The following is a 22199-nucleotide window of genomic DNA, read 5'->3' as shown; positions in this document are numbered from 1 at the left end:
TGTTTGGAAGAGTGCCAGTGCTTTTGCTAACTGCGGGAACAGGCCCTCCCTTTGTCCGAATTGTACGCCATTGTAGTATCCTCTGCCAGCTGCCGCTCTGCGTTGTGATTGGCTGCTGTTTCGCGCCCTTTTCCTTCTCTCGTGGCAGAGTATGAGAGAACAAAAGGTCAAAGAGTGCGCTGTGCTAAGGGGAGGGTCCTCATGCTATACTCCATTTCCCTCTTTCTCTCACTCAATAAAACTGCTTCCAGAAGCATCTATCAATGAGAACACTTTGGAAAATTCTTATTTATTTTCCACTTTCTGTCACACAAAAACAATTTATAGAGGCTACTGTTTATGAAGAATAAAATACCTTAACTTTATTTAGAGATGGTAAAGACAGACAGATATATAATAACAGATTGACAGATATAGAAAGATAGAACAACTAAGCTTTATAGTGACAGATATAGGAAGCTAGAATTATAGAGAAATAGATACAACTTTTCATTTAGACAGACAGACAGATAAATAGAACTACAGACAGACAGATAGATTCGTTAAATTATAGACAGATTAGATAGAACAATAGACAGATAGAACAACAAAACAGACAGAGAGCAAAAGACAGACAGACAGACAGACAGATTAGACAGACAGATAAAATAGAATGACAGACAGACAGATTAGACAGACAGATAAAATAGAATGACAGACAGATTAGACAGACAGATAAAATAGAATGACAGACAGATTAGACAGACAGATAAAATAGAATGACAGACAGACAGATTACATAGAATGCATGGCAGACTGACAGATTAGACAGATCGACAGGCAAACAGACAGATTAGATTAGATAAATGGACAGACAGACAGACAGACTAGACAGACAGACAGACAGACAGATAGACTGACAGATAGATAGACAGACAGACAGGCAAACAGACAGATTAGATTAGATAAATGGACAGACAGACAGACAGAGACAGACAGACAGATAGACAGACAGATAGACTGACAGATAGACAGATTAGATAGAATGACATACAGACAGATTGGATACAACCCCAATTCTGAAAAAGTTGGGTGAGAATTAAAAATTAAAATATAATAAGAGTGATTTGTAAATTACATTCACCCTTTGCTATATTGACAGCACTACAACTACACATTACATGATGTTTAACCTTGTGAATGTAATAGTTTTTTTTTGTTTGCTTTTTTTTAAATGTACAGTAATTTAAAATCAGAAAATTGCAATACGGTCCAAAAAAGTTGGGACAGTCGATTGTTTACCACTGTGAAACATCACTATTTCTTCTAATAACACTTAAGCATTTGGGCACTGAAGACACCAGTTTGTTAAGTTTAGAAAGTGGAATTTCCCTCATGCATTAAGCAGGTCTTCAGCTGCACAATTGTACAGGGTCTTTGTTGCTGTATGGTGTGCTTCATAATACGCCACATATTGTTAATTGGAGATGGTCAGGACTGCAGGCAGGCCAACCTAGCACCCACACTCTCTGTTTACATAGCAATGCACATGTAATCCTGGCAGTATGTGGTTTGTAGTTGTCCTGCATGGAAAATGCAGGGATGTCCCTGGAAAAGACGGTGCTGGATGGCAGTATATGTTACTCCAAATTATTTTGGGTTTGGGTCAACACCCCTGACCCATACAGACACTGGCCTTTGGACCTGACTCTGATAACAGCTTGGATGGTCCTTTTCCTATTTGGCCCATAGAACACGATGGCTGTGCTTTTCAAAAGCTATTTGAAATGTGGACTCGTCGGACCACAAAACACGGTTCCACCGTTCTACTTTTCATCGGAGATGAGACCGAGCCAAGAAAAGTCAGCAGCTCATCTGGACAGTGTTGATGTATGGCTTCTGCTTTGCATAGTAAAGTCATAACTTTCATCTGTGGCGATTGGTGTTGACTAACAAAGGTTTACTAAAGTTATCCCAAGCCCATGTTCATGATATCCATTACAGATGTATGATATATTTTAAGACAGTGACGTCTGAGGGATCAGAGGTCACATGCATTCAGAAGTGGTTTTTGGCTTGCCCTTTACGCACCGAGACTTGACCAGATTCCTTGAACCTTTTAACTCTATTGTGCACTGTAGAGGGTGAAATGCCCAAAATCCTTCCGATTTGTATTTGGGGAACATTGATCTCAAAGTGCTGGATTATTTGCTGAAGATTAGATAGATTGACAGACAGACATAGATAGAATTACAGGCAGACAGACAGATTAGATAGAATGACAGACAGATAGATTAGATAGCAAGACAGATAGAAAGATAGATAGAACAAAAGACAGACAGACAGACAGACAGAACAGATAGATCGACAGAAAGACAGATTAGATAGAATGACAGACAGACAGATTAGATAGAATGACAGGCAGACAGACAGATTACACAGAACGACAGACAGACAGATTAGATAGAATGACAGGCAGACAGACAGATTAGAACGACAGACAGATTAGATAGAATGACAGACAGACAGACAGAACAGATATATCGACAGAAAGACAGATTAGATAGAATGACAAACAGACAGACAGACAGAACAGATATATCCACAGAAAGACAGATTAGATAGAATGACAAACAGACAGACAGACAGAACAGATATATCCACAGAAAGACAGATTAGATAGAATGACAGGCAGACAGACAGAATACATAGAATGGCAGACAGACAGATTAGATAGAATGACAGGCAGACAGACAGATTAGATAGAATTACAGACAGACAGACAGACAGACAGACAGAACAGATATATCGACAGAAAGACAGATTAGATAGAATGACAGACAGACAGACAGACAGAACAGATATATCGACAGAAAGACAGATTAGATAGAATGACAGGCAGACAGATTAGAACGACAGACAGATTAGAAAGCATGACAGACAAATAAATTAGAATGACAGACATAAAGATTAGATAAGAAGACAGACAGATTAGAAAGGTAGACAGACAGACATACAGATCTTTTTAATTGGGAATAAAAATGTGAATCTTAATCTGTGTCAGATGAGAGGGTTAAAAGGGAAGCCTGCCTGTCTTATGAATGAGAACTCAGCAAGATCAAACCAAACTACAGTCAACACTGTTGGACTTTCTACCTGCGTGGGTGTCTCAGTTTTATTATATAGACAACACAACACGTTTCTGACTAAAATTACAGGGGCATCTAGTGGTTAAGCAGAGTCATAACGACGCATGGCTATTATTTTACAGTACACTCATTGAGTGCCACTATCTATGAAAGACCTTTACATTTCAGCCTGCATTGTGAAGATATTATTTGTGTGCTGCTTGAGTTACATGTTCCCTCTCAAACTTCAGAGGTAGCGAGGGCTCCTGGGGATATGCCAAACTTCATTACCTCAGCATGACACACACACACACACACACACACACACACACACACACACACACATACACACACACACACACACACACACACACACAATGTGATACGGCTTTAAGAACAAAAACATCAGAGTGTGTGGCACAGTAATTGAACATACGGAATGGCCTCCTCACTCACGTGGCTCAGGATTGCAAGAGACTCTGGTTACCATGGTTACGGAGGACACTGGATACAAGGCCAGCTGCATTTTGGCGGGAAAATTCCCTCTGAAAAAAAAAGGCAGCTTTTGTGTACTTTCATATTCTTTATAGGGCAGAGGCACAGATCTCATTTCATCTTGAGAAGACAACAACCTATAGGCTACATTGTCTGTTCTATTTCCCAATATTCTATATTATTGTTTGTAACATTGACATTTTGATGTTTTCCATAAAGTCGGTCATTGCAAAAAAAGGTACTGTGATGATATCCGATGCTAATACCATAGTATTGTGAAACAATATGTTCCAGATTGTCTACCATATTCAAATACCAAGGCATTTAGATGGAACTCCAAGTTACTTCAAAAAAATATTCTGGTATTACTATAGTAGGCCTACATATTCAAATAACAAGGTAATCCCAGGAAACCATGTCCCAGGTACTGAGAAATAGCAAATGTTTTAATTATAATACAATTACGTATGAATTTACTGTAAAACAATTTAATGGAGTCATACAGTATTTGTCAATCTGATAATTTAATCAAAAATAATTTATGGACACATTGTGACACAACGACAAACAATCTTGAAACTCGTTAATCATTCAGGAGTTATCGCAGATTGAGGAATTGTTATTGCAATTTTAGGAAGAGCGGAATAATATTGAAAACACCATTGACAAACCGACAAACCGACTTCTTCATCAAACTGGGATGAAGTCCAAAAGTTGTTAGTCATGCGACACTGCATGCCCACAATGCCTGAAAGACATTTAACTGAACACACATCAAACATAAGTATGGCTACATATTAACACATTTATTACACAGTCAGTATAATAGGATTGCCGTGACTGCAGTTTGTGCTGAATACATTGGCAAACAATATACAGTACATGTGGAAGCTCAAAGAGTTAGTTAATCTAACAGTCAGGGTCGTAAAAGCCTTTTCTCCTACTAGGTGTGGATTGCAACAGATGCTTCAGGGGGGTCGGGATAAATTCTCATTCATACAGAGATAATTGTCAGTTTATGACTAGGGCCACATAACTGAGCCTTAAAGGGATTATGCGCCCGTTCCAAACCCGTATAACTTTCTTTTTTCCTTGTTATTTTCTGAGAAGTTGAGAAGAAACCAGTTCACATAAAAGGTCTTAATTGTGATAAACAATTGTGACGTGAGTATATCCCTGGCAACAAAAGCAAGTGTGAAATAGAAAATTGACCCACAAATTAGATTCAGACAACTCATGATGCCCTTACACTTACACGTACAAACATGGAAATGTTCGCAAAATCTAGGCCAAACATCAGCACTACAGTGACTCAAGTAATGTCAAAGAGCCCAACAGAAATAAGTATGCATAACTAACATGATTATGCATGGCAAAATTTGCCAAAATTAAAGACTTTCTTTAAATGGCTAACAAACATAGCGAACAAAAACAGTACCATGGTATTTCTATGTTTTTTTTTTTTGTTTGTTTTTTGGACATGGTACCATCCTAATACCATGTTTGTGGGCATGCCTAACAAACATAGAGAATAAAAATAAAGTTGCATGGTATTTCTATGTTTGTTTGGACATGGTACAATGGTAATACCATATTTTGGGCATGGCTAACAAACATGGGAAACTAAAAAAGTACCATGGTATTTCTCTGTTTTTTGGACATGGTACCATCCTAATACCATGTTTTTTGGGCATAGCTAACAAACATGGCAAACTAAAAAGTTCCATGGTATTTCTATGCTTTTTGGACATGGTACCATCCTAATACCATGTTTTTTGGGCATGGCTAACAGACATGGCGAACTAAAAAAGTACCATGGTATTTCTACGCTTTTTGGACATGGTAGCATCCTAATACCATGTTTTTGGGCATGGCTAACAAACACAGTGAACACAAATGAAGTACAATGGCATTTCCATGTTTATTGAACATAATAATACCATGGTATTTCCTTTTTTATTATATATTTTTTTTATATGTAAGTGGTGGTGGCGTAGTGGCTAAAGCACAGGGCTGTTAATCAGAAAGATCGCTGGTTTGAACCCCACGGCCACCACCATTGTGCCCTTAAGCAAGGCACTTAACTCCAGGTTGCTCCGGGGGGATTGTCCCTGTAATAATTGCACTGTAAGTCGCTTTGGATAAAAGCATCAGCCAAATGCATTAAATGTAAATATGGTACCATGGTAATACCATGTCTTTGGATATGTACCATAACAATAACATGGTATTCTTCGCAACAAAAAGTAACATTGTACCTTTATGTTTGGACACATATCATGGTAATACTATGGTATTCTTTGAATTACTTTGGGGTTCCATGTAAATGTCATGGTATTGTAACATACATGGTGCAGAATGAAAATCATTCAGTACTATCATATTATCAAAGAATCATGGTATTACCATCTGTGTAAAGTGTTTTACCATTTATATTATTATTTATTTATTTATTTTGTGGAGGTATACCAGAGTATACTCTGAAGTACTTTGGAGTATCATGTAAACATCATGGTCAATGAATATGATATAATTTAGCACCATATATTGAAGTACCATGTTGGTACATTTTTGTAAGGGTTTGTTATTTGCCATGTGCTCATTTTGGGAGGAGTGGTTTGGTAACAGCAAAAAAAAAAAACTACAAAATATATAATCCGTTGACGACAAAACTATCAGAGCTGTATTTTATAAAAATACTATTAACGTGAACATTAAAAGAGGAGTGTAGTCAATTCTGGGCCTAAAAATGCTATTGTTTTGTCTCCTCATCTGTTATGGGAAAGTGTGCTATAGAGCAGAATATTAATGGGTTATTATGAGAAAGCCAGATGCTGGCATGATGCAGCTATCAGGAGGAGATGAGAGTAGCATCATGCAGTGCATCAGAAATAACAGCCATGACAGATCAGAGATGCTGGCACAACTACTAAAGCCACAACCAGACGTGAGTTGATTCAGACCATCTTGGGAGGTAATGAAAGAATTTTTTTCTTTTTATAGAAAAAAAAGAGAGAGGGGAAAAAAAATACTTTGGCACAACTTTAAGTGATAGTTCACCCAGAAACAAAAATTCTGTCATCATTTACTCACCCTCATTGCAAACCAAATAAACCATTATGACTGACTGATTGTTTTGAAGAATTTCCAACATGCTCTTATAAAAAAATATTATAAAAGGCTCATTAGGCAATACAATAACTTTGTGTGTGGAACACATGTAGAATAACGACTTCAGTTTCAGTCTGTTCTTATAAAGCTATGGCATGGCTTCAGAGGACTTGGAATATAGCACACAATCATATGGAAACTATTTATATTGCTTTTTTATCCTTTTTAAAGCTTGACAATCACTATATGCTTGTATGGGGGGGGAAGAAGAGAACATTCTTCAAAATATCTATTTTTGCATTCCGCGGAAGAGTTGGTGTGTTTGGAACAACATGAAGGTGAGTAAATGATGACAGACTTTTCATTTTTGGGTAAACTAATCACCCCCGGTAGTGAATACTAATGAATATTATAGTGTAGAGTAACAAAACACAAAAGATTGGTATGAATGTGTCATAGTTCGACACACGGCTAGACCACAACACAAACACACACACGCACACTCACTGACAAGGTCACAGACAATTAATAAAGTGTCGGTGGGGATGCCAAGGGAAGTAATGCAGGTGTTTTTGGTTTGGTGTAAAACATAATAAACATTCAAAAAGAGATAAGGAAGGGGGATAACTAGGGTGAAGTTCAAGTTCAGGGTAGTCGGGGAATCAGCATGTGTGTGTGTGTGTGTGTGTGTGTGTGTGTGTGTGTGTGTGTGTGTGTGTGTGTGTGTGTGTGTGTGTGTGTGTGTGTGTGTGTGTGTTCTGTGGTTAAAGAAACGGTTGCTGCTGGAGTGGATAATATAACGTTCTGGAAGTGACTCACTGCACAAGCCACAGTAATAGGATGAAAATTCACTGAGTCACTCTCTCTTTTAAACACACACATGCACACTCACACCACAAAATGTACCTATACGTTTATTTACTTATCCCAAATGGGCAGCAAATACAGGAATACACAAAGGATAAATGGAGGGAGCTAGAAAAATTAACAAGGGATCATAAAAATATTGACTTCAGTAAGTTTTATATTTTCTTGCTTGTGACTCACTTTTATGTAGGTCAATTAACCCTACCTGGCAAAATAAAGCATATAATTTGAAAGATCAAATGTAACCATAAAATAATAAATACAGTCACCCCAAAGAGTGAGAAACCAATCACACTTTAAGTCCTTTTTTACTATAAATTCTCCTCTCTGCCAGTAGGTGGCAATATGCACAAAGAATGTGAATCGGCAAAAACAAAAAAATAGACAAATGTGGAAGGGAAAGTGGAGATTTATAGTAAAAAAAATACTTAAATATTGATCTGTTTCTCACTAACCTATCATACTGCTTCAGAAAACATGGAGTCTTATGGATTACTTTTATGCTTCCTTTATGTGCTTTTTGCATCTTCAAAGTTCTGGCCACCATTCACTTCACTGTATTGACCTACAGAGCTGAGATATTCTTCTAAAAATCTTTGTTTGTTTTCTAGGAAGTCATGAGGGTGAGTAAATAATGAGAGAATTTTCATTTTTGGGCAAACTACCCCTTTAAGCTACAATTAACATTTGAATGTAATTCAATTAAATAACAAAATATAAAACTAAGTGGCATCTGCAAACAAATGAGGCTAGTTCTTTTTCTGAGCCATTTTGTAGTTACTTATCCAACTCGTCTCAAGGTGAATTTTAGTGGAGGTATGAAGTCGGACTCAGCAGATAACCACGTGTTGTTCATCACATTAACTACACTGCATACTCTAATATTTCATAGGACCGCCTTTAGCTTTGATTGCGGTGCGCATTCGTCGTGGCATTGTTTTGACAAATTTATGTCACAACATTTATTTCCGCCTGCGTTGCATTAATATTTGCCCGATATCTTGTATTGCTGACGTGAGAGTCGAAGCACTCCATAAAGTCTTCTCCAGCACATCCCAAAGACTTTCAGTGGGGTTAAAGACAGGACTTTGTGGTGGCCAATTCATGTGTGAAAATGCTTCATCATTCTCGCTGAACCACTCTTTCACAATTGAATCCCGATGAATCTTGGCATTGTCGTCCTGGAATATGCCTGTGCCATCAAGGAAGAAAAAAATCCATTAATGGGATAACCTGGTCATTCAGTACATTCAAGTAGTCAGCTGACTTCATTTTATTGCTGCATAACGTTGCTGATCCTAGACCTGACCAATTGAAGCAACCCCAGATCATAACACTGCCTCCAAAGGTTTGTTCAGTGGGCACTATTCATGATGGGTGCGTCGCTTCATGCGCTTCCCTTCTTACCCTGATGCGCCCATCGCTTTGGAATAGGGTAAATCTGGACTCATCAGACCACATGACCTTTTTCCATTGCTCCACAGTCCAATCTTTATGCTCCCTACCCAATTGAAGTTGTTTTTTCCAATTAGCTTCACTAACAAGTGGCTCTCTTGAGGCCACACAGCTGATTAGTCCCAATCTTGTAAATTCTCATCACATTGTGCATGTGGAAATGCCCTTACTTTCACAATTAAACATAGCCGTGAGTTGTACGGTAGATTTTTTACTATTGGACTTAAAGCGTTTTAGTGATCTCCGAATCACAATCAATCAAGATTTTTTTCTAACCACATTTCTTCCACGAATCTGGTGGTTCACGACTATCCTTCCAGGTTTAAATAATGCATTGGACATTTCTTAACCCAATTCCAGTGATTTCAGCAATCTCCTTAGATGTTTTCTTTACTTGATGCAGGCCAATAATTTGCCCCTTCTGAAACACAGTAACATCTTTTCCACGACAGCGGGATACGTCTTCTGAAATGGTTGTTTAAGAAATGAGAAGCTACACACTGCATCAGTTAAGGTTAAAAGAATGGGATATTAGCATATCTATTGTTCTATCTTTACAAATGTAAACAAACTCTTTTGGTGAAATGTTTGGCTTGATATGTGAGCTTGTGCCATCTTATCCAACAATGGCACCAGGCCCGGATTACCCAATGGGCATTATGGGCACGGGCCCAGGGGCCCATGCGCACTTGGGGCCCAAGTGAGGGGAAGATTTATTTATTTTTTTTAATTTTTTTTTTTCATTTACGAAAACGGAGCGTATATTTTAGCAAAAAGACGCTCGACACAAAATAACTACTGTAGCGTAAGGCGTGAGGTGCATGATGGTAGCTTTTGACGCGTTCGGCCAGAGTTCGAATCCGCCTTTTGCCGAACTCGCTCTTCTCCCTTTTCCCAACACATGCAGGTACTTACTGCTGGTGGTGACACGTACGCGTGCATTTGAGCAACACTGGCAACAAAACTAGCACTAGTGTAATTGCTAAATAAGTTAATTTCCATTATGCAACGTTTTAGAAAAGTATGAATTAGCAGAATATCCAGTGTTATGAAAACAGTAGGTCAACATACAATGCATTCTTTAATTCCTTTAATTAAAGTCTTATTCTGCCCTCTGGCATATCGAAATTAATACAAACCTTAAAGAGACAGACAGTGTTATTAACAGACAGTAAAAATCATACTAATAATACTATGTAAAAAAAATCTGATGAGCCCAGAATATAAACTCAACGTGTTTAATTACACGTTAAAAGCATTGCCGAATACACTCAAATGAGATCGACTCAGAAAATACGTCAATAAATGCACGCGTCACCTGCTACATCCTCTTTGTTGCATGCGCAAATTATGATCACTAATACAAAATACAACATTTTATTCACAAAAATGTCTCTATTTGTAGAAATTGCTGCACATTTGTTGAATTCTGAATTTTGCACACATAAGTTGAAAGCAATTTGTTTGTGGATAGTAGGCACAGGCTATCCTAGAAGAACATATCTGCAACATTTATCAAGTTCACGGATAATTGTGCGTGCATCTGATCTATTAAATTAGTATTATTAATCATTATGATACTAAAATCATAATAAAGTATGTATACTACAAAAAATCAGATGAGTCCAGAATATGAGCGTAGCGTTTAATTTCACGTTAAGTATTTTCCTTCCATATAAAACATTATAAGAAAGCTAAATGTGGCTTTATGCATATTAGAATGTCCCCTTATTATGTCGAAATAACGACTTATTATTATATTGAAATAACGAGATAAGTTATTTTTCTTCCTCTTTTTTCACCTTAAAAATGAACTTAGAACAACACAAACACAAAAGCGCCTCAGTGCACTGTCACTGATGGCCATTGAATCTCAGCTGGTCATGGACTTGGATTTTGATGACATTGTAACTGAGTTTGCTAACAGGAAAGCCAGGAAGAAGTCTTTTTAAGGGCAGCCGGAGAGAGGAGAGGAGGAGAGACAGACAGACAGACAAAAAAGTGAGGAGAGGAGGAGAAAGACAGACAGACAGACAAAAAAGTGAGGAGAGGAGGAGAAAGAAAGACAGACAGACAGACAGACAGACCCTGAGGAGAGGAGGAGAGGATGAGACAGACAGCCCCTGAGGAGAGGAGGAGAAAGACAGACAGACAGACAGACAGCCCCTGAGGAGAGAAGGAGAGCATGAGACAGACAGACAGACCCTGAGGAGAGGAGGAGAGGATGAGACAGACAGCCCCTGAGGAGAGGAGGAGACAGACAGACCCTGAGGAGAGGAGAGGAGGAGAAAGACAGACAGATAGACAGACAGATAGACAGACAGCCCCTGAGGAGAGGAGGAGAGCATGAGACAGACAGACAGACCCTGAGGAGAGGATGAGACAGACAGACCCTGAGGAGAGGAGGAGAGGATGAGACAGACAGCCCCTGAGGAGAGGAGGAGAAAGACAGACAGATAGACAGACAGATAGACAGACAGCCCCTGAGGAGAGGAGGAGAGCATGAGACAGACAGACAGACCCTGAGGAGAGGAGGAGGTATTGTGTGTGTGTGTGTGTGTGTGTGTGTGTGTGTGTGTGTGTGTGTGTGTGTGTGAGAGAGAGAGAGAGAGAGAGAGAGAGAGAGAGAGAGAGAGAGAGAGAGAGAGAGAGAGAGAGATAACAACTTACATGAAATATAGTATTATCAACAAAAAAAAAAAAAACAAGCTGCTTTATTTTACATTTGATTTACATTTACATTTAGGGCATTTGGCAGATGCTTTTATCCAAAGCGACTTACATGTAGTACATTTGTCAATATTTGGACAGGTCATACACCAGCAATTGTAATTTGTATTGTAAGTAACCAATATTATACCATAATACTTACAGCATCATGTAATGTGTCTACTACCATTTAACTATTATTCAATCATCAAACAAAGTGCCATTAGGGGCCATGAATAATAAAGTGCTAAATACATAAGTGCAGAATTTTTTTAGTATAAAGAAGAGAGAGTATAAAGAAGAATAAAAAAGTTGAGTTAAGATGACCTATACTGTTTGCATCCTTTTCATCACAGGAAGAGGAGAGGGGGAGAGAGACAAAGAGCGGCAGCCCCTGTAGAGCCGAGGAGTAGAGGACAGGAGAGGAAGAGAGAGACAGACAGGAAAGCTACATTAATGGGTGTGTGTACGTGTTTGTGTGTTAATTATGGAAGAATTTGATTCATATAACTGGATTGGTAAAGGTGAGGCACTATGTGCTTGCATATGCCAGCTAGTTGCTCCCTATAGGTGTTACCAGCAAATAGTATCCAAAAATTCAAAAGCTTGATTGTGTGGGTGGGGTGGGGGGCCCTACAAGACATTGTGCCCAGGGGCCTCTGAATTCTTAATCCAGGCCTGAATGGCACAAGTATCCAAATACGTTTTAGGGTCACTGTAGCTATCAAATATTAATAACAGTTAAACAACTAGCTAGTGTTCACCATTGAGCATCCAGATAACTCCCTCCTGTTATTCAACATTTAATTCACATCCCAGCAGCTGACAGGAAATGTTTGCGCATGACCACTAATCTGATTCATTCATTACATCCCGATGGTCAGTTTGCCTTATATCCCGGGAGAACCGATTTCCCAACTTCTATTTTGAGCAGGAAACGTGGTCTCTGTTCCTGGAAGTGATGAAGGACGATGGATTCCTTGGCGGCTCGCAGCGCCCTCTTGTGTTAGCTGGCGAAACCGACACGGTGAGTCAGCATGTTGCAATCACAAAGCAACACCGAGCGGCACAAAGGTCAGATTAGATCACGGGTTAATAGGAAAGTTATACAGCATTTTAAGAATTGCTGAATAATTTCCCTTAGTCACCGTGATACACAAACTTCTTTCATTTGAGATTCTGAATCATCAGATATAATTTACATCACACAGAAATAGCAATAATAAAATGCATTCAGTTTTATATTTATGAAAGTCAAGAAGTCAAGTTTGTACTTTTGGGGCTTTTATTTTAATGTCTGTTCAGTCTGAGGTCATCTAAATGGTAGTGTAAATGCTAAAATGTGTGTGTTTGACCTTTAGGGTCAAAAACCTTAGACCCGGCTATGACGACTAGCAATAGCAAGTAGCAAATAATGTTTATGTAAGCTAAACACAACTGACTATTAAAAAAAGTAAAAAAGAACAACAAATCTCTTAATATAGGTGTTTTTCCACAGCAGGAACTTTGCTTAGTTCACTACATTAGCTAGTTCCATGTTGAATTAAATCCTTAACCAAAAACAAATTAACCATTTCAGCACTGGAGTCAGTAGTCAATTAGCATTTCTCATTGGTCCAAAAAAGCTAATGAGCGCAGGACATTGTCGTCCATTGTTTTTGTTTTGCATAGAGTAAATATAGTTACTTTTACTTACAAATATGATATATGCTGATTCAGTTCTTCTCAGGAGTTATTGAGTATGTCCTCTACACTTCAATAACTGTTTGGTTTGGTTCAGCGATGAAATCGGACATCAGAAGACTACTAAGGATAGTTCAGACTGCTGAGAGGATTATTGGTTGCCCCCTGCCCTCCCTTCAAGAACTATACACTTCCAGAGTGAGGAAAAGGTCTGGAAAAACCACTCTGGACCCCACTCACCCAGACCACTACCTTTTGAACTGTTGCCTTCTGAAAGGTGCTACAGAGCACTGAACACCAGACCCGTCAGATACAGGAACAGTTTTTTCCCTCAGGCTATCCATCTCATGAACAGTTGAAACTGTCCCATTGAGCAATAACTATGTGCAATACACAGCTTAGTATGTAAGCCACATATGCACAATTATATTTATGTGCATAGAGAGAGGGAGACTTATTGTGTATTCTTATATATACTTACAGTACTGTGCAAAGGTTTTAGGCACATAAGCTGTTTCAAAAAAGCATTTGTCTTAAGATGGTTATTTATAGCTTCAGCTTTAGTGTGTCAACAGGAAATATAAGTGTTAGCCTCCCAAACATTACTTTTGCAAATAGAAGAACAGGGAGCCCTGCGACATTTGTCATGGCCCCCCACAGAACATCGTGTCAGTCTGAGATTACATATAGAGACAGAAGCATTTGAGATGGCCTAAATAGATAGAAGAACTGTGGTGAATTCTCCAAGAAGGTTGGAACATCCATTCTACCAACAACCAAGAAAAACTGTGTCCAGGAGTTCCTAGGAGAATTGGTGCTGTTTTAAAGGCAAAGGTGGTCACACAAAATATTGATTTAGCTTTTCTATGTTTACTTGACTTTGTATGACATTAAGTGATAAATGAAAACTATTTATGGCATTATTTTTAAGACATCCTCACTATGCATAATTTTCACAAGTGCCTAAAACTTTTGCACAGTACTGTATTATTTCCATTCACTTTTTATTTGCATTCAATTAGTCTTGTTGCTGTATCGTTTGTGTGCCGGAAGCTTCTGTCACCAAGATAAATTCCTTATATGTTTAAGCATACTTGGCGATGAAGCTCATTCAGATTCTGATAAACATGGTACCTTGTAATTACTTTAATACTTACTAGTAATTAGTTACTTAGTAAAATGTCATGTTTTGAACTTTTCTTACAAACAAGCTTATTGCTTGCTATGTAGTCTATGAGTCAACATCATCTTACATTACTGGCAATACAAATAAGATGCACATGCAGACCATAACAATTGAAGTTAGAAGTTCCTAGACGCAAACAAAATGAACAATAAAATGGTGTAAATAAAATTGCCAACAGTGAAACCATCCAAGGTCATTAATTATTCAAGCTCAGTGCATGCTGGGAACCCAAGATTCATAAAGTTAAGTAAAATGTCCTTATTTTATTTACTAATGAAATTGGCTGAAATTAGCAAATAAATATGACATGGATTTCTACATGACACGTTGTAAAGATAACAATCATAAATAATATAAACTTAAGCATCATTTTTTACATTTGAATGCAGAATTTATTAATATTTTCTAAGTTCATGCTTATTCAGTGTAAAAGTACTTGATCTTTTCTGCTACATTTACTTCACCACAAAATCATTTTTAAAGTTTATGTCAAAGCTCATTTAAATAAAGTACTTTCTTCCACGTCCTAAGTGTAAAAACATCGAATTTTATCGGATTGAGTAGTTCAACAAATTTACTATAGTTCAGGTACCAGTTGCACAACTGTATGGAAAAAATAGCTTAGGCCTATACTTCATATACCAACTTCCTGTTTCAATAAGAAAACAAATCAACACAGGAAATAACAATGTACTCGTCAAACAATTTAATGGAGTCTTTAACACTAGATTTGTATTTCCTAAAGGAAATGCTAGTGATTGCAAGGAAAAAAAAAAAAAAATGGTGTTCAAATTTGATGTACATTTAGGTTTTAGGCTTTGGTTGCGAGCCAATGAAATGATGCAACTTTGTTGTCAAAGCTCAGAACACTGCTGATGTCTGTCAGTTTGTGTATGAGAATACAAAACAATATCTTTGCAGTGTAACTGTAAACACTATAGATGGTTAAATAGATGTTAGAAAACTAATTGCAATTAAGTATGCACATTTTTTTATCACATCATTCTTAATGTAGGGACGGATTGGCAAACATTCAAGTCAAAGGACATTTTCAAAAATGTTAAATGTTCCAAAAAAATTACATTTTTACAAAAAACTATCAAAATTGCACAAATTTTAATGGAATTTGTATGTTAAATAGTTCAAGCTATATTAGTAGCAGAAAATTATGAAGAATACAAAGAAGAGGAATATCATGCACTATAATATAAATAGCAGATTTGAGACAACTCAACTACTGAATTAACTGTATGCATTAGCATGGATTAAAATGACTTGTTCAGTGAATAAAGTGAAGCAAATCAAAACAAGGACTCTGATCATTTCTTTTTGAACATTGGTATATTTTAAACCCACAGTCCATTTTGTTTGAGGCTTCAGCATTGAGTACAGACATGAGAAACATCATAGCACAGAGAAAGATATTTAACATCGAGAGATCAACTCTCTAACACACACCAGGGGTCAAACACACTCAGCTCAGTCATCAGAGTACGTACGCGCGTACGCACACACGTGATGTCTTGACTCTTAGCTCTGTAGCATAAATCTAAAACAAAAATCAAGACCTTCTCATCACACTTTATGAATTTAATTTACCGAAACAGAATTTAAATAAACTGTCCTGTGAACTGCAACTGTAGGAAATATATATTAAAAATAATATATATATATATATATTGTAGGTTTGTGTCATTAAAATGATAACAAACCTGGACTCAGACCAGCACTTACAAGGACAAATCCCAGTAACATAGCTGGAGCAACACTCACCAGGGTTAAGCCAGCCTTTATCTCAGAAAAACATGTGAAAGTCTCCTTTACACATATTCAAAACCACAGCTCTGGCCGCCACTATCAACAACAATGCACATTTAGAGTGGAATAACACCTTGATCATCTCACCTTTCAGGGTAAAATTATATTCTTTTACACTCGTATTTGTCGTACAGCAGCTGCAAGCTAATCTTACACTAAAAGCACTGAAGAGCTTTGTGTCAGAGCTGAACTTCTTTGGAAGAGTCTAAATCACTGCAGAGACAGAGGACAATACTGACAGAGAAGGGGTGAGAAATCCTATACACCCACCAGACAGGTGTGGGGCCCTAGATGAAGAGGAGGATGAAAAAGGATTTCAAAACAAAAAAAGAAGTGGCCAGCGGTAGAAGTAGAATGAGGTAAGATATGAAGGGTAAAAACACCTTTTGTAGCATGTGAAGTTGTGGAGTCTTTTAATAGCCACAGATAGGCTGAGAAAACATAAGAACACCTGCCAGCACGTGTGTGTGTGTGATGGAAATAATAAATGATAAGACACCAAAAAAAACTACATACGCCTACTGAGAAGAGATGTTGGACTGCAGAGGTGCATTTCACTCACAAACACACCAAACTTCAAGGGAGATTTCTGAACATCAAGTTCATCATTACATTCAGGATCATGGTGAGATCTGTATTGTCATATTCAATGTTGTATAACAAGTAGTTCCGGCGACCTATTGGTACGGAGCACCTTGAAGGATGGGGACAGGGAGGGATTTTATTTTCTGAGATCTGTTTTGCATTCCCTCACAATAACAATAAAATACAAATCACTCACTATCATGTTGTTCGAATCTCATAAGACTTTCTTTTCTTTGTTGGGATACAACACAAGATTTTGGGCAGAATTATAGTCTCAGTCACCATTTTACCAACAGTAATCTAAAAAATATCAAAAATAGTTGATTCAACTTAAGCTTAATTGTTTACTATTCTTACTAGTAACTTAATTCAGTTACAGTTACTCTCTAAACCCTAAAGTTGTCATTAATTAAAACATTTAAGTGGTCATAAGTAAACAGTACTTGAAATGTCACATTTTGTAATTTTAACTCCAATATATACAATGTACAAATTTAGCTCTTTTGGACAGAAATGGGAACTTTTATTCACCAGTGGCATTCAACTGATCACAATGTATAGTCAGAACATTAATTAGTAAAAATTACTATTACAATTTAAAAAGAAACATATAAACTACTTCAAAGAGTTCTCATCAAAAGCTCAATGGAGTTAAGATCCGTAACACTCTTTTCCAATTATCTGTTGTCCGATGTCTGTGTTTCTTTGCCCACTCTAACATTTTATTTTTCTTTTTAAAAGTGGCTTTTTCTTTCCAATTCTTCCCTTAAGGACTGCAGCCCTGAGTCTTCTCTTTACTGTTGTACATGAAACTGGTGTTGAGCAGGTAGAATTCAATGAAGCTGTCAGCTGAGGACCTGTGAGGTGTCTATTTCTCAAACTAGAGACTCTGATGTACTTATCCTCTTGTTTAGTTGTACATCTGGCCTTCCACATCTCTTTTTGTCCTTGTTAGAGCCAGTTGTCCTTGAAGACTGTAGTTACACCTTTGTTTGTTTTTGGCAATTTCATGCATTGTATAGCCTTCATTCCCCAAAACAATGATTGACTGATGAGTTTCTAGCGAAAGCCGTTTCTTTTTTTGTTGTTGCCATTTTTGACCAAATATTGACCTTAAGACATGCCAGTCTATTGCATACTGTGGCAACTCAAAAACAAACACAAAGACAATGTTAAGCTTCTTTTAAAAAAACAAATAGCTTTAAACTGTGTTTGATGTAATGGCAAGGGATTTTCTTGAACCAAATGAGCAATTTAGCATGATTACTCCAGGATAAAGTACTGGAGTGATGGAAATGGGACCCATCTAGATTTGATAAAAAATGACTTTTTTCAAATAGTGATGGTGCTGTTTTTTTACATCAGTAATGTCCTGACTATATTTTGTGATCAGTTGAATGCCACTTTGGTGAATTAAAGTATCAATTTCTTACTGAAACAGCAAAATCTGTACATTATTCCAAACTTTTGGCTGCTAGTTTACATTCTTAAACTGACTTTGAGTACTACAAACCCAACATTTGTGGACGTGTGGAATGCCCATAAGCCCTTGCATTTGAATAAATGATGTATGCTTGGTCAAAACAAGGAAGCTTATGTAATTATATATATATATATATATATATATATATATATATATTTTAATTGTTATGACTATTGTTGTAGCTGGTTGATAGTTGTGATTTGTGTAAAGTCACCATCACCATTAGGGTGATTAGTGTTACCTCTGTTGAACTTGGAGCCTGTTAAATTGAAGACATTCATCTCTACTCAATTGTACTTAACAAAAGAGTAGATTCATGTGCAATAAGAAGTACTGAGAAGAATCCAATGTGCCATATGGCTAACCGAGATACCTTCCATAATTTCCTGTACACTGGTTAAGACATGCTATAACTCAATTTAAATAATTTAATAATAATAATAATTGATACTTTAATCACAGATAAGTTTAGTTTACTTGTAACTAGTTTACTTTTTTTGAGCCGAATAAGTGTTTACTTAGATTTTTAAGGTAATATGCTTGCATGCTTTTTCTAAGTAAGGTCAACTAATTAGATTTTACAGTGTTGCATGAAAAAAAAAAAAGATGCAACAAAAGTGAGTGAATGGTGACTGAGACTAACATACCGAGTAACATCTCCATTTGTGTTCCACAGAAGACAAAAATCGCAGGCTGCAAACAACATGAGGGTGAGTAAATGATGGCAGAATTGATCATTTTGGGTGAACTATCCCTATCAGAATTCATATGTTGTGAACAATCTAATCATGAGAACAAAAATGATGCTTGATGTAATAAACTTGATAATAAATGTTTTTAAAATGCAATAAAAACTGTAGCATTGGTGATGCAATTTTAAGCTTGAAAGCAAATGTCCAGCATTGGCTTTCCTGTATGAAAACAAGAGGAGAGCATAGCAAAACTACAACAAGCACAACAAACCAATAAAATTTGTGGTAATCCACACACAGAGCAAACTCTAAAGGAAATGTATTTAGAAAAATCAGTCAAAAAAGGCTTAACCTAAAAATGGGGTACGCATCTGAACTAGGCTTACCGTTTGCTTTCACCTAACATATATCAAATGCCTGAAGATATTTCAGTAAAGGCCTAACTAGGCACAATCTTAAATGCAAAGGTAAAATAACACACTCACAAAAAAAATTAAAAATACACTGATAAAGAACAGAACTGCTCCTTCAATTCTGAACATACACTCCAAGTGTCCTCTTGAGATCTCTTTTTAAAATGCGGTTTAAATTTACCATGTGTGGATAATGTTAGCTTCACATTGGGGTTTAAGGTTAAAATGATTCATTGCTTTAAGTAGGTCAATATTCAATTGCTTTATATTTTCATTAAATAAGCTTTGTACTTGCAAACCTGAAGAACGGGACACTTTGATACAATATTCCTCTTTACCAAACATTGTGACCTGCAACAGAAAACCCAGTTAAGAATGAATGTTCTTATCTGGTTAAAAAAAAAGCTTTTAAGAAAGTCTAGGCCTGTATACTTCCACAACAAGTGACATTTTGCCATTTTTGCAAATGTTTTCAAATCAAAACTTTCCCTGGTGTGAAAAAAAAAAAAATGCAAATGTTCAAAACAAGTAAAAATGATATGCATCAAGTCTTTCTACTGAATCATCAAGGAGAGCAGGTTTATATGCATCTATGAGGCTACAGCATCAAAGCTTTGGTAAACAAACGATTTAAAATGATTCAGAATCAAACAGGTTGAATAAATAACCACAGTGATACCTCATAAGCTCTCACAGTCATTATAAGCAACACAAATATGATCCACTTTTCCAGTCCTTCATTAATCCACCCAATTACACCTCTTCTTCCTTCCCTTTCTCTCATTGGCTGCATTCATTGCAACTGCATGTCCAGTAATTGGGCGGATTAAAGGCAGTGGGGCAGTTTTCTGTTACCCTAAACTGTACAAAAATAGATGCCTAGAGCTGCTTTAACTACTTTAAAAAACAAACAGAAAAACTAAAATAATACAACAGTCTTTCAATAGTTTCGCTAATATATACAGAAGTATTTGATCTCTAACCACAATTATTAAAGGCTGAGTGCTGTTTTCTTCCGCAAATACAACATAAACAAATAACATCAATATATCTTAAGCTTTAATGCTCGATCTATATATCTAAATACATATAAATATATCTGTATATATAGCGTGAAGCACACAGCCAGCGGAATTCACTTTTAATTTATTGAGAGGCAACATTCGCTGCAACAATAACATTGCGGGGTTGAAAGAGTTTGTTCACGCACAGTGTAAAGTCAAAATTGTCGAACATTAGTCAATCTTTAAAGAAGAAGATGCGCAAACACCAACAATAAAAGGCTTGAAAAAAGTATTGTTAAATGAAATAATATTCGGAAAAGGGAAATAAAAAAAAACATTTAAAAATCAGTTGAGATGGTTCGGGGTGATGAAAGGTGCCGAACGGTCGTTGGTAAGAGTCTGACGTAGTTTGACTCCTCTACGGATCATGCTTAACATGTCACCTCCACTGCTAGAATCAGGAACGTCATTGGAATGATCCAAGCAAGGCTGATCGGAATTAGGCGATGCACTTGGAAGTGGCATGCTGGAATTGTGAGTTGCAGTATTCTGTATCTGCTGTTGATTCTGATGTTGTTGCTGTTGAAATTGATGCGTTACATGCGGTTGTTTGAATTTCTGCTGTCGGTCTTTTTGATGTACCAGTTGTTGGTATTGCTGCTCCTGCTGTTGATGAAACTGTTGTTGCTGGTTGTATTGTTGTGGATTATTTTGCTGATGTTGATTGTATTGTTGCGGCTGTAAATGATTCTGTTGTTGATTCTGTTGTTGACTATATTGGTGCTGCAGCTGATGCTGATATTGCCTCTGTTGCTGTTGGTGCAGTGCATACTGTTGTTGCTTGCTCATTTGATACAGCTGCTCTTTGCTGCCTGCCGGTGGCTGCCCAGGGAACATGGAATAATATGGAGGTGGCATGGAACTCAGACTCTGGGTGGACATGCAGAGATTATGTCTAGTGTGAGCCAGATCTGTACCAGGTACCCTGTTACTCTGTATTACCCCAGAGAGGCAAACGGTCTCCTCACTGCCGCACAGACCGGCAGTAGAAACGGACGCCTTCAGGGGCACCTAAGAGCAGGAATGACAAGTCATATAAACGTCTGGCACCTTTCTGTGTTTATGAAATGCATTATAAAGCAACAGAACAACTATGCAAACACCCAAAATGTGGCAAATGCCTTAAAGGAATATTCCAGTTCAATACAAGTTTAGCTCAGTCAACAGCATTTGTGGCATAATGTTGATTATCACAAAACTGTATTTGTGCTCATCACTCCTTTATATATATATATATAAAAAAAAAAAGAACAAATCCAGGTTACAGTGGGGTGCTTACAATGGAAGTGAATGGGGCCAAATTTTGGATGGTTACAGGCAGAAATGTGAAACTTCTGATTTTATAAAAGCACTTATTAATTCTTCTGTTAAAACTTGTGTGTTTTTTGAGCTGTAAAGTTTTTTTAGTTGTTTTAGGATTTTACGCTTTACTGTGTTATGTTGTCATGTAATGAAGTTGTAAAATTGACTATAACTTCACAGAAAAGGTTAGCTGGTAATTTTATCACACTAAAACTATTTTAACACACAT

At 37.1% G+C, this 22199-nt stretch overlaps 1 protein-coding gene across 2 annotated transcripts in view; it reads right to left on the bottom strand.

The window, feature by feature from the left end:
* Window positions 1–15923: 15923 nt before the first annotated feature.
* Window positions 15924–22199, bottom strand: part of mtss1 (MTSS I-BAR domain containing 1) — an 85482-nt gene continuing 79206 nt past the window's right edge. Inside the window, exon 15 of one of the 2 annotated variants that reach the window (XM_052130583.1) lies at window positions 15924–21679. In XM_052130583.1, coding sequence (XP_051986543.1) covers window positions 20954–21679 — 726 coding nt within the window. In that variant the 3' untranslated portion in view covers window positions 15924–20953. The remainder of the gene's footprint in view (window positions 21680–22199) is intronic. The other variant, XM_052130584.1, reaches the window with a different exon arrangement.

Source organism: Xyrauchen texanus, chromosome 7 (genome assembly GCF_025860055.1).
Source record: "Xyrauchen texanus isolate HMW12.3.18 chromosome 7, RBS_HiC_50CHRs, whole genome shotgun sequence".
NCBI lineage: Eukaryota > Metazoa > Chordata > Actinopteri > Cypriniformes > Catostomidae > Xyrauchen > Xyrauchen texanus.
This window is presented reverse-complemented; position numbering and strand designations above follow the sequence as displayed.